We start from the raw sequence: 14590 nt of genomic DNA on the forward strand, positions 1-14590 counted from the left end.
TCTTTTTGACTTTTTCAGTTCTTATTTTCTACCTCAACTTCATATCTGATACAAAATTAATTCAAAATGGATCACAGATTTAAATGTAAAATTTAACTGTAAAACTTTTGGAACACATGAAAAAATCCTTAGGACCTATGCTTGGTGAAAAAAAAGAAAAAAAGTATGATCCAAAAAAAGTCCATAAAATTGGACTTCATCAAAATGTAAAACATTTACTTTGCAAAAGACCTTATTTTTTTTACATGAAAATATTTTTTTTTGTGTTATAAAAACAAAAATAAATCCAAGCAGATAATGAAATAAACATATTTTTTAAGTGTCCCATCCTGGGCTCTCTGTCCTAGAAGTTAGTAAACAGTTCAAGTTTAGGTTGCTTCATACTTGTTCTGGATGCTATGAGGTCTCCATCTTAGAACCATATTTCTATAGTTTAGCTCGTAACTAATTGGACAAGTCATCCTCTATGTCATCATCCCAATTACCCTCCCAGACAAACTGCAGATTTGGAGGAAATATTCGCAAATCACATATCTGATAAATACGCATATCTAGAACATATAAAAATTCTTGGGAATTCCCTGGCGGTCCAGTGGTTAGGACTCCATGCTTCCACTGTAAGGGGGCCTGGGTTCGATCCCTGCTCGGGAACTAAGATCCCGCAAGCCGTGCAGTATGGCCTGGCCAATAAATAAATAAATAATAAATAATAAATAAATAAGTCTTAAAACTCAACATTAAAAACAAAATCTAATTAGAAGATGGGCAAAAGATGTGAAGAAACACTTATATGGATGGCAAATAAACACATGAAAAGATGTTTAACATCGCCAGTCATTAGGGAAATGCAAATACAAATTCAGACCATAATCATTATACAAGTGTATTAGCCTGTTCAGGTAGTTAAAACAAATTACCACAGCCTGGGTGGCTTAAAAACAACAAACACTTATTTCTCACAGTTCTGGAGCCTGTGAAGTCCAAGATCAAGGCACCAGCAGATTTGGTGTTGAGTGAGAGCCCTCTTCCTGGTTTATAAATAGCCATCTTCTGGCTGTGTCCTCACATGGTGGAAGGGGCAAGGGAGCTCTCTGGGGTCTCTTTTATAAAGGCACTAATCCCATTCGTGAGGGTGCCACCTTCATGACCTTATTACCTCCCAAAAGCCCCACCTCCAAACACCATCACACTGGGGATTGGGTTTCAACATATATATTTGGGTGGGGATGCAAACATTCAGTCCACAGCAAGTATTAGAACAGCTAAAATTAAAAATAGTGACAACACCAAATGCTAACAAGGTTGCAGAGAAACTGGATCTCTTACGTTGGTGGTGAGAATGTAAATTTAATGGCATAGCCACTCTAGAAAACTGTTTGGCTGTTTCTTAAAAAACTAAGCATGTACTTACCCATCAGTTGTGTCCTAGGCCTTTATCCCAGAGAAATGAAATCCTATGTCCATGGAAAAACCTGCACATGATTGTTCATAACAGCTTTGTTTGTAATAGCGAAAAACTAGATATAATTCACTGTGCTAATGGTGAAAAAAACTGATACATCCATACCATAAAATATTAGTTAGCAATAAAAAGGAATGAATTATTGATACATGAAACAGTTTGGATGGATCTCAAGGTCATTATGCTGAGTGAAGAAAAGCCAGTGCCAAAAGGTTACATGCTGTAGGATTCCATGTGTATAACCTTCTCAAAATGACAAATTTGCAGAGATGGATAACAAATTAGTGGTTATCAGGGTTTAAGGGCAGTTTAGGAGGAGTGGCTAGATGTGACTGTAGATCTTTGGGGTGATAGAATAATTCTGTATCTTAATTGTACTGATAGTTTCACCAATCTATACATGTGATAAAATGACTTAGAATTATATACACATATTGTTCCAATGTCAGATTCCTTGTTTTGATGTGTACTATAATCATGTAAGATGTAACATTTGGGTGAAAGTACACAAGACCTCTCTGTACTGTCTTTGCAACTTCCTGTGAAACTATGAAATTAGAGATTTGAAAAAAATCAGTAAAGGTAAAAACTATCCCCAAAATTTCAATTCTTTTTTTTTTTTTTTTGATAAACCTATGTACTATCATTTGGAATAAGATGCCTAGGAGATAGGCAGTTCTTTTTCTTTTTTATACCATATGACAGCTCCTTCAGTATTCTGTGAGCTATTTTTATTTCTCATTTGCTGTAAGAATATTACTCTGTTAAGGTTTTATAGAGAATTTTAAAAAGTGTTTAACTATGTAGATTAAATCTTTCTAACACATTTGCATTCACTTGCATGGATTTTTTTTCCTTTCAATGCTATGTAATGGAAAATAAATAAGATCTTATAACTCTTTAAACATGTGTCTCTGTGTTATTCTTTTTGTTTAGATAATTACTTACTTCTACAGCCATTTTGCACAAAAGCCCAGTTTTTAAATGGAAAGGCAAAACAGGATATGACTGAAAAGCTTGCTGGTAAATATTTTTAAATTGTTATTTCTAAAGAAATAATTTATTGACTAAGGATAAACTGCTAGACATTTCAATTCAATTTTAGGATAGCTACCAAACTCAATATCATTATCCAAGGAGTAGAAATAAATTGTATAATGATCCGAAAGAGGACCTTTTAAGACTTTTACCCAAAAATTTTCTTCAAAAGAATTTTATTCCTCTTTTCCCCAGTAAGTGTTTAGTCTTCTTGTTAGTAGAAATAAACAGGATAAATAAAAAGACATTAAAGTCAAATATTGGTACAGATGGAAAACTACTATTTCAAATTATGTATTTAATAAAAGGTCCATGAGTTAAAACTGTATATGTCTTGATTTAACTACATTTGGAAAACATTGACATGAATTTTTGGTTTGGTTTCTGTCTTTACTACTTTTGCCTGTAATATATAGATTTCTAATACCTGAAGATCCCAATCTTTGGGAACAAAGTTTCTGACTTTACTTTTTTTTAAGATACCAAACATCTCAGGGCAAATGGCATAGAGAAGAAATTTATTTTATATGCTTTTTAATTCTCAAAACTCGAATTTTTTTTTTTTTTAAACCTCACTGTTTACCATATTTTTGTGTTTCAGATATTGTTACGGAACTTTATCAAAGGAAGCCCCATGCCACAGAACAGAAAGTGTTGGTTGTTTTATGGCATCTCTTAGGGAACATGACAAATAGTGGCTCGCTGCCTGGAGCTGGAGGAAATATACGCACAGCCACAGCTAAATTATCAAAAGCACTTTTTACACAGATGGGTCAGAATCTGTTAAATCAGGCTGCATCTCAACCATCACATATAAAAAAGAGTTTAGAAGAATTGCTTGATGTGACAATTTGAAATGAATTACGAATTTTTGATGAAATATGATGAACAAAACTGTTTACGTGATGACGAATGGAAGTTTTTTAAAGTTAGATTTTCAGTGCCTGCACTTCTCATCGCGTAAATTAAGTCAATAGCTATTTTTATTTGCAGCCTGTGAGTACACATCTGTCCTATATCAACCCTATCACTTGCACCCATCACACAAAAATCTAAAATAATATAATCTAATATTCATGAAATCTGAGGCATGTGGAATGAATCCAATTTTAATATTTTTGAGAAAAGTCCTGCTCATTTGCACTATTTTATAGAAACTGAAATTTGTTGCCCTATATGTACAATTAGACTTTTAATTAAAAATATACTTTTTATTATGTAATCATGTTTTGCTATGTGTCATTACTCAGCCTTATTTTATGAAGTGGAAGAAAAGTCACTGAACTATGTTATCACAAACTAAGTTTTGTGTGCTATTTGTGAAAAACATGTATTCCTGAAATCAGTCTGTTAATATGATTGTGCAGTATTAGCTTGCTTTTGCTGCTGTGTTAATGTGATATATTTGCTTACCATTTGGGTTTAATCATCTATATAATTGTGAAATTTAACAAGTTATAATAAAGCATGACGACCAAAGTTTTAGAAAACATTTAAACATTTTAAATGCACGTTTAAGAAAACGTGTTGAATGTAATTTCCCTATTTTTGTGTGCAAACACTAAATTTTATTTCTATATGTCCTGACATTTATAAAGGTGTTATTTTACTGCCCAGTTGTGTAATTCTCAAATATAGTGCCAGGTCTTCTATAGCCTTTCTCAGAATTCTTGGGCAACAAGTACTGTATGCATCTTAAAAAAGAAAAGGAATGTTATAAAATAAAAGGATTTATTTCTGTAGATGTGTGAGAGGTGTCCTATTTTTCCAACTCCGTATTTGTTAAAATGGGGGAAATAGGTATTCTGATATTGACCTATCATTTTCACTTGTTATACTTGATACAATATTGACCTATCTCTATTGACCTAACAATAGACTTGAGTTATAGTTCTAGCTTTACAGAAAATTCACTCTGTGACCTTGGGCAAGTCACTTGCCAGATTTAGGCCTCAATTTTCTCATCTCTAAAATGTGAGGACTGGACTAGATGATGTTTAAGGTTCCATCTTGCTCTAAAATTCTGTGATTCTATGTTGTAGTTTAAGATCACTTTATTACAATTGTAAACTACCTTTTCACTTCTGTGTCACTGACTAGTTTCCTAATGTATTGATATTTGGCTACTTTTAAAATTGTGATTCTTTGTATTATCTGCAGTTTCTGAGGAAAAAAGCAAAAAAAAAAAGTTTGAAGCTGATCTGAAAGGAGAGTAAGATGTGGCTACTTTTTCTGTTTGTATACACTGTTTTATAATTAAATACATACTTTTAAAATTCCTTTTCTTCTAAATGTATTTTATTATGTTCCTATAATTTAGGTCCAAAATTGGCAAATATTTTCTGTAAACGACCAGAAAATAAATATTTTTGGCTTTGTAAGCCACAGATTCTGGCATATTCTTTGTTTTTGTTTTTGTTTTTTTACAGCCCTTTAAAAATGTAAAAAAATTCTTGGCTCAGGCCTCTGGCATAGTTTGCCAACACCTGGCTTAGATTCTTTGACTTCAGTTGTAACTCTGAAATCATTAAATTTTGCTTCAACCTTTGTGATATTCATTACTGAAACAATAGTTACAGATTCTAAATTTTATTAATTTTTACCACAGCCCTTGTTTCGTTGCAAATGTGCCTAGTAAATTTGCATTGATTGATTGTTGGATATATTGAAATATATAAATTTCAAAGGCCAAAGAAGAGTACTACGTTACTTAAAGCTTAATCATCCCTTATTTTCAGTAGATAGTTTGAATTTTGCATTGAAAAAAGTACAGTAAATATATCGTGACTAATAATGTGGAAACTTTACTTCACACAATCTGTGTGTTTTTATTATAAAGAAAATAGCCATAATGTAACAGTCCCACGCCTAAAAGTTTTTTCTCTATATTAGTAACTTCTTGATATTGAGCACTCAGAAGTCTAGCATTCTGTTTCCAAGAACTGTTACCAACCCAGAAATCAAAAAGAACTGGAGACTGATCACTGATGGAAAGAACTAAAGAAAAACTGAAGGCTTGAATAAATTGAAATAAAGGAATTGTTTTTTTTTTTACAAGCAGTGATAGTGATAAAAGTCTAACTCCACCAGCACTGCAACTAAAAAATAAACAACAAAAAATATAAATGGCATATTTACCCAATGGAATTGATAGCATATATTTACTAAAAATGTTAATCCTTTAAATCACAGGACCATGTTCACAATGTGTTAAAGGGAAAAAGCCTGACTACAAAATACAGTATCTCTATTTATTAAATATATATACACAGAGAAAACAGAAGTGGAATTATATACACCGACATGTTAGTGGTGGTAATCTGTGGGTAAAGAAGTTATTTTAATATTTTCAGGGCACTATTCTGCAATTTCTATTTTTTCAGAAATGAGCAACATGTATTGCCTGTGTAATAAAGTTTAAATTACAATATGGTAATCTGAAGAGAATCTGAAAATAAGGGTAACGTGAAGAGAAGAAAACATGGCAAAGAAGAGACAGTAGTGAATATCAAAGTGCAAAGGGAGGTAGACAGTGATACGACTAGAAGAGAGATGAGAAGAAAGGGAAGCAAGAAATTGTGAAGGTAAAGAGCATAAGACTTTGATTCAGAAAGCGTGGATTTAGAACCCAGGTTTACTATTACTTGTTAAACCTTACATATATCCAGTTGGTGTGAGGTACAAAATTAACATGGGATTATGTATAAGAAAGCATTTGTAAACCTCAAATGCTGTACAAAGGTAACTTATTCCCAGCAGAAAACGAAGTTGAGGAGAGATGGGCAGAAACACTACAGAAATCTTTAGAGCCAAGATAAGCTAACCCTACTTATTTCATTACTGGTTAGGAGGTTAAATACATCAAACGAAGGCAAAATCATTTAAGTACTATATCAATGAATTCAAGTCTCATAATGTGTTCTGTAAAAGAGTACCTAAATTCATACTTAAACTCTTCTCTGGGCAATAATGGGATAAACACAGATTTCAAAGTGAGTTGTAGGTTTAGCAAATAGTCTTTTTTTTTTTTTCCTTTTTAAATACTGGAGCATGGAATGTGTGAGACAATGTTACGTAAGATGAAAACAATGGTGTGGTATGACCAGTCTTGAATGAGTTGTTCACCTCTATGCATATACTGGGTGCCTTGGCCTATACTGGGTGCTGAATAAATAGTACTTGAGTAAAATGTTATATACGTTTGAAATTTATTCTGGAGCAATGTTTTCAAGGGTGGAGGTGGTGTATTTTAAAAGTTAACTAGTAGAAGAGGGATAGTTGGATGGAAACACCGATCCAAAGGCCTCCTGTGGCAAATGGATTTCATAGGATGTCCCAGCCTAATGGATAGATAAGGTCTGCCTGTACAATGTGTTGAAAAGATTGTGAGGTTCTAGCAAGTTTCAATAGGAAAGAGTATAGTGATCTACTTACTATCCAGGGCTCAGAGCCAGATTCTAGATAGTAAAGGTCTAAAGAATAGTATAACAGGAGTGAGAATTGAAAGAATAGATCTGAAAGGTATTCTGATGGCAGGACTGACTAAATTGATGACGTACTTAGATTTGGAACATAAAGGAGTCAAAGTTTCTCACACTAGAGACTGGTGAATGCTGATGCCATTAACTGAAATGGAGAACACTGGAGGAGAAGCAGGTGGTGGAGAAAAGAAGATTGTAATGCTTTCAGACCCCTGTGAGAGAACTGACTCTGAAGGCAGTTCTGAATTTGTTGATTGATTGATTTACTGATTGATTGATTTATGGACGCACCGCCAGGCCTGTGGGATCTTAGTTCCTCGACTAGGGATCGAACTGGGCCATCGGCAGTGAAAGCACAGAGTCCTAACCACTGGACCACCAGGGGATTCCCGGCAGAGTTCTGAATTTAAATTACGGCTTTACATTTATTAAATCTATGGCCAAGAGGATAAAAAGAAAGGAAGGAGGAAGGAGGGAAGGGAAGAGAAGAAAGAGAAAAGGAAAAAAGAAAACCCAACTGGCATGAGCAAGTTAGTAGCACAGATGGGTTACAAATCTAGGAATTTTGGCTCCATGGTCCTGTATCATACTGCTTACATAAAATACCAAGGGACTTCCCTGGTGGTCCAGTGAGTAAGACTCTGTGCTCCCAATGCAGGGGGCCAGGGTTCTATCCCTGATTGGGGAACTATATCCCACATGCATGCTGCAACTAAGAGTCTGCATGCCGCAACTAAGAAGTTCTCACGCAGCAAAAAAAAAAGGGACATAGACACTTAAAAGGGAACAGTGGGTTTTGTAAATTTATGGGGAGGCAGAAACCAGTAAGAGGGCTGGTGTTATTATGAAGGACTATATTTTCAATGCTAAAATGTTTAGGTTTTTCTTAAAAGCATTGGGGGAAACCAGTGAAGGTTTTTAAGCAGGACCGTGAAAGCAATAGTACTGGCTTGAAAGGTTAAGATGTAGAAAACCAGATAAAGGGAAACAATGAATCACAGTGAATAAAGCTGAAGAAGCAGGTAGAGTTTTAGAAAATGGCTCTTAGAGGAGTTGAGAATCTCAAAGATAATCCTATTTACTGATGAAGAATTTGAGATTACTTTAGGAAAGTTTGAAAAGGATCAGGAGAGGAGTGAAAGCTGTGGCACTCAGAGCCACTGAATGACAGTGTTTGTGGCAAAGTCTGCATGCCTTCCCAATGTATCAGAGACCCTTAACTGCTCCTTCCCATAGTGAACATAAACGTCACTGGTTACACCAGTAAAAAGCATGGCTGCACTGTCACAGAATTCAAAAAAGTTAGCTTGAAGAGTAGAAGAGGCAATGCAAAGGGAAAGCTGCAATTAGATGGAGTTTGATGTAAGTGAAAGATAAGACTGGCTTTGATATTTGGAAGCAAAGGAGCTGTTGAGGGGATTTATGATTAACAGGGTAATAGACAGAAAACATCATCTTGCAGAGAAATATTTCTGGAAGCAGACAGATTCCAGAGGAGGAAATTGCAGCCCAGTTGTGATACTGTTGAATCTTGAACAAGCGATTGCCTGGTAAATGGTCGGTGAATTCAGGAACCTCGAAATATAAACAGGAGAGAGGCCAGATTCGAAAAAAAAAATTTTTATTTTTTAAACTGAGGATGGGAATACAGCTGAAGAGTACTGCTAAGATTGTCAAAATAATGCAGCCTTCATTTGTCCAGGGAATAATTTTACATATCCCTTTAATAATCAGTTCCTCAAGCCCCTAACTCCACTATTGTTTCACCTTCAGGAAACCTGGGTGGACCCAGAGTCCAAACCATCGTGAGATTTAGGAGTTTAAGTCTGAATTTCTGACCATTTTGAGGAAGAGGCGTGAAGCCTAGGCAGTTGTTTGCCCAAAAATAGTAACAGTATTTTTCTTTGACTGGGCGGGGCGCTGTCTGTGTTTAAAATCAGGGGTGTGGAAGGCCCTGAACACTCTCCTTCGGCTCTGCAAGTCCCCGTTGAGGAGGAAAAACTGGATTGGAGCAGCGACCCCGCCCTCCGTGGCGGCGGGGCGGGGCGGGGACGGGGCTGGGCTGGGCGAGGCAGGGCGGGGCTGGGCGAGGCGTGGCCGGGCAGGACCGGCCCCCGCCGGATCCCGCGGAGGGCGAGGCCTGCGCGCTGCGCAACCACGTGACTTCCTCGCCTCCGGGGACACCGACGCATGCGCGCCGCACTCTCGACGAGGCGGCCGTGGCGTTGGTGGCGTCTGCTCTGGTGTCTGTGGGGACAGAGACGGTGGAAGTGCCCTCTTCGGCTCGGTTGGCCCAGACTGCGGCTCATGGCATTGAGTGGCATCCATCGTCAGGTCAGCTGGGGCAGGCGCCTTGGAATTGGCCGGAGGGGGTGGTACGCGGGGCAGCAAGGCGCCTGCCTTGTTTCAGGCCGCGCTAGGGCTGCGGCCTCCCTCTCCCGCCCTGTTTGAGGCCTGCCTTGGCCTCGGGGCCCAGCTGTCCATCCCTTCTCCTTCCCACCTGTTGGGTGGAGCGGTGCGAGGTTTCTTTTCTTAGACCACACGTTTCTCTGCCGGTGCTTAAGGACGGGAGGGGAAATGTGGGCCTCCACCTTGATTTAGGAAGAGATTTGGGGGTAAGTCTAAAGCCCATGCTTTCCCGAGAGTTCGGAATCACTGTGGCTGGGACGGCTGGAAGTGGAAGGGACCCAGAGGATTGGGAGAATATAATACAAATTGTGTTAAACTTTTAGGCGCCTTGTAGGGCGCCTTTCGCGTTCTGACCAAAGCCACACTCTGGGACCCTGAGTCACAGCACCCCAAAGATCAGCTAAAGCTTTTGGCAGGATAGAGTATAAGCAGAAAAACCAAACATGAAAGAATAATGTTTACCTTTTGTAGCCAGAGACCAACACTGATGTTTTTCACGTTCCAAAAATCACATCTTTAAGTTAATTAGTAGTACTGCTCTTAATGTATTATTAAGTACCATATTATGTACTATATTTATGCCGACTAAAATTTTAGTTTAATATTCATGTTGCCTTTTCTTTGAGGACATCAGGTTATTTGGCAACTGATCCTTGTTCAGAAATACATAACACTTTTCTTTTTACAGTTGTAAAGGTTGAAACCTAAGAAAGCAAGTTTCATACAGGGAAATATGAAACTCATGTTGGAACTTAAGTGTTTTTGGCTTTGAGAGCTTAAGTGGATTGAAAAAAAACAAGCAACTACTGTCAGGTGTCCCTCCCCACCCCCCCTTTATAACCTCATTCTAAAATTGCAGAAGTTGGAATTTTCCACTCTTCAGCCTCTGGTAGGGATAAAGTGAATGAAAGGAGTTGTACTAAAGAAGACGTTTTTAAGATTGTGAACTCTGGAATAATTAGGGGTGATCAAAGATGGCTAATTAGGTGGTGAGAGATATTTGAGAATTGAAAAGCAGAATTTTTTTAGTGTCAGAATATTTGGTAGTCTTTTTACTTGCTTGTAGTTGAATATGGGAAAGATAAAAAGTGTGTGTGGCTTTTTTTCAAGAGAAAGATTAGCAGATACAAATTACTATGTATAAAATAGATAAACAAGGTCCTACTGTATAGCGCAGGGAACTGCATTCAATATTTTGTAATAACCTAAAAAAAAGAAGAGAGAGAAAGAACAGAACTTTCTATGGTATGCTAACAAATAATTCTGCATAAAACTTAGGATTTTAATTTTTTTTGAAAAGTAGCCAAAGGGGGAAGAAAGTAGTTCTAGCCAATGGTGTTTTTTTTTTTTTTCCAAAGACCAAAGATGATAGAAACATTTATGTAAATAAAGTCCAATTTCTGGAACATAGTAAGTGCTTAATACGTGGAAACTTTAAAAAGGTCAGTCTGTGAACATTCTGCTCAGCCTCTGAATACAATTTCCAAAGCCACTGGTTATGATAGCCTCTTTTCTCCTAAACACTTTGAGTCTTCACATTGGCTTATGTGTGGATGAGGTACAGAGTGACTTCTGGATTGCAAAGCTAGTTGATTTGCAGTACTTAAACTCCTGACTTTCAGTCCTTAGTGATGACTTCAGATTTTTATGTGTTGCCCTCTTTATGAAAAGAATAATCAGTGGTATGATTTTGAGTACCTCTGTCAGCATAAATGCCTATAGAGAGAGAAAAAAGAAGGTAATAGATCAGACTTCTCATTTTTGAGTATGGGTTATTTAAGTCATCCTCCAAAAGAGCTTTTAAATTTTAAGATGGCATGCTGAATTGTTGGTCAGATGTATGTCATAACTGAACTAAAACTTGAACTGTATGAACTGATGTAGAACTGTATTTTTTCATGTACTGCATATTCACTTTTAATATATCGTGTTTTCTTTTATACTTGTGGACTTTATGCCTCTCATGGTTTTATATAAGAAAGTACAGAGTAGTAAAAGGGCATCGAGTGGCTTGGTGAGTTGAGAAAAGGAGGAAACTTTTGTTATTCTGAGAGAATAGCATGAGCCCAGGCTCAGGCATGAGGATGTGTTGTCCTCTGTAAATGACAGTAAGGAATACTGTAGGATTAATACGTTTGAAAAGTTAAATTGGGACCAGATATATCATTCAAGTCTTTCAACAAATATTTATGTGCTGTTTTATACTAGACACTGTTTTAGGTTCTAGGGACATAGTAGTGAACAAAACCAAGGGCCCTGTTCTCACTGAATTTAATATTCTAATAATATTAATTTATCTGTAGCAATAGTGTAGCAATGTTTTTCAAATTTTTTGACTGCAACCCAGAATAGGATGTACATGTAACATTTCAATCCAATAATCCAATAGTTGAATTCTATGTGTATTTCAACAGTATGCCCTTAACATGTTCATTGTACTCTGATGTATTTTTTCTACTCTGTATTTTTCCTTTAAAAAAAAAAAAAGCTGGTTTGAAGCATTCTGAATAATGTTTGAAAAACATTATTCAAGAGGGGAGCGAATAATTATTTATATTGTAACAGTAGCAGTGTAAAAGAAGAGGATAGTTAATCTTTATAGCAAGGTATGTGTGATTATTTGTGGATGAGGTTTAGAGAGGTTAAGTAACTTGCTCAAAGTTCCCTAATGAGAAACTGGGCCAGATCCTTAATTCAGTTCTATCAGGCTCTAAAGCCCAAGCACTTTATTATACAACTTTCCAATTGATTATGAAAGTAGTAAACTAGGTTTAGGACTCTGGGTGGAGGGTAAGGCCTGTGATGTTTTTTGTTTATCATACAATGAATTAAGTGCGTACTAGGCCTGCGTGTGTACTGTATCTCTGCGTATTTGTAGACCTGGTTCTTACTCTCGGAATTTGAGACAAAGGAAGATAGACATTGAATGAGTATCACAAATGTGATGTGTGCTATGGGGAAAAAGGATGCTATGGAAGCATCATTGGGGGAACCTAACTAATTTGGAGGGTATGGGAATACTTTTCTGGAAGGGGTGTTTAAATGTGCCCAGATTAATGAATGGGCTTCAGTTAGGTTGAAGGCTCTGAGTGGATGTGTGGGGGTTGGGTACAGGGGTGGGAGAGCATTCCAGGTAGAAGAAAGTGCATACACTAAGGCTTTGAAGCTGAAATGAGCTGAACTGGAAAACACAACAAACTAGGTGACTGTGATATGTCAGTAAAGGGCAAGAAGAGAGAGCCTTTCAGGGAAGAAGTCATCATTACTGTTGGATGCTGTGAAGAGTAGATCAGAAAGATGAATCAGAACATGTCCAGTTGGATTTATAAACAAGGAGATTGTGATCTTGGGGGAATTTCAGAGTAGTAATAAAGAAGAATCCAAATTTACAAGTAAATGGAGGGTGTAGAAGTAGACAACTTCATTGTCTTCCCGATGTACTTGGAACAAAATCCAAATCCTTAATATAGTTTATGATTGCCCTTTGCTTATTTTTAAGCTAAATTATAGTGTGTATATTATGAATTGTTATATAAAAGATGAGAGATATTTTTACATGTTTGAAGGCTAACGGAAGTAATCTAATATACTGAGAGAAACTGATAAGGAGAGAGTGAAGATAATTTAAGAAGCAACATTCTTGAGAAGATGGGTGGGAGAAGTGATCCAAGTCATGAGTTCAGGGTTTGACCTTTCATAGCAGCAGAGGTACTTCATCCATTGTGACCAAGGTAAGGAGGAGGACAAATAATATAGCTCTTATAAGAGTGCTATAATAGAGGTGCAGAATAAATACTTAGAGAGCAAAAGACAAATAATGGTTATGTATTTCAACTTTTATAGGAGTGCTATAATAGGGGTACAGAACAAATACTTTGAGAGCAGAAGGGAGGGAAGATTATACAAGAGGTGAGGGAAAACTCTTAGAGGAAAATATAGGCAGAACAACACTTTTCAGGATGAATTGCAGCAATATCTTTTTGGATCCACCTCCTAAAATAAGGAAAATAAAAACAAAAATAAACAATTCGGACCTAATTAAACTTAAAAACTTTTGCACAGCAAAGGAAAACCATAAATAAAACGCAAAGACAGCCCACAGAATGGGAGAAAATATTTGCAAACAGTGTGACCAACAAGGTATTAATCTCCAAAATATACAAACAGCTCATGCAGCTCAATATTAGAAAAACAAGCAACCCAGTCAGAAAATGGGCAGAAGATCTTTTCTCCAAAGAAGACATACAGGTGGCCAAAAAGCACATGAAAAGATGCTCAGCATTGCTAATTATTAGAGAAATGCAAATCAAAACTACAGTGAGGTATCACCTCAACACTGGTCAGAATGGCCATCATCAAAAAGTTTACAGACAATAAATGCTGGAGAGGGTGTGGAGAAAAGGGAACTGTCCTACACTGTTGGTGGGAATGTAAATTGGCACAGCCACTATGGAGAGCAGTATGGAGGTGCCTTAAAAAACTACAAATAGGGGCTTCCCTGGTGGTGCAGTGGTTGAGAGTCCGCCTGCCGATGCAGGGGATGCGGGTTCGTGCCCCGGTCCGGGAAGATCCCACATGCCGCAGAGTGGCTGGGCCCGTGAGCCATGGCCGCTGAGCCTGCGCGTCCGGGGCCTGTGCTCCGCAATGGGAGAGACCACAACAGTGAGAGGCCCGCATACAGCAAAAAAAACAAAAACAAAACAAAACAAAAAACTGCAAATAGAGCTGCCATATGATCCAGCAAATGCACTCCTGGGCATGTATCTGGAGAAAACCATAATTTGAAAAGATACATGCACCCCAGTGTTCATTGCAGCACTATTCACAATAGCCAACACATGGAGGTAACCTAAATGTCCATGAACAGAGGAATGGTTAAAGAGCATGTGGTACATATCAGTGGAATGTTACTCAGCCATAGAAAAGAATGAAATAATGCCATTTGCAGCAACATGCCTAGACCCAGAGGTTATCATACTGAGTGAAGTCAGACAGACAAATATCATATGATATGTCTTATATATGGAATCTAAAAAGTGATACAAATGAGCTTATTTACAAAGCAGAAATAGACTCACAGACGTAGAAAACAAACTTTCAGTTACCAAAGGGGAAAGGGAGGGGAAGGGATAAATTAGAAGGTTGGGGTTAACATATACACACTACATATGTAAAATAGATGATCAACAGGACCTACTGT

General features: G+C 37.2%; 2 protein-coding genes across 2 annotated transcripts in view; both read left to right on the forward strand.

Annotated features, from left to right (window-relative positions):
• The window catches only part of TOGARAM1 (TOG array regulator of axonemal microtubules 1), a 77699-nt gene extending 73457 nt beyond the window's left edge, over nt 1-4242 (forward strand). The window contains exons 20-21 of the mRNA XM_082620182.1: nt 2399-2485; nt 3102-4242. Of these exons, the coding sequence (XP_082476308.1) occupies nt 2399-2485; nt 3102-3355 (341 nt within the window). The 3' untranslated portion in view covers nt 3356-4242. The remainder of the gene's footprint in view (nt 1-2398; nt 2486-3101) is intronic.
• Nucleotides 4243-9164: 4922 nt separating this feature from the next.
• PRPF39 (pre-mRNA processing factor 39) overlaps nt 9165-14590 on the forward strand; it is a 38017-nt gene continuing 32591 nt past the window's right edge. Inside the window, exon 1 of the mRNA XM_082619452.1 lies at nt 9165-9315. The gene's annotated coding sequence lies outside the window, so the exon portion shown is untranslated. The remainder of the gene's footprint in view (nt 9316-14590) is intronic.

The sequence above is a fragment of the Mesoplodon mirus genome (genome assembly GCF_964341445.2).
Source record: "Mesoplodon mirus genome assembly, chromosome: 4".
Taxonomy (NCBI): Eukaryota; Metazoa; Chordata; class Mammalia; order Artiodactyla; family Ziphiidae; genus Mesoplodon; species Mesoplodon mirus.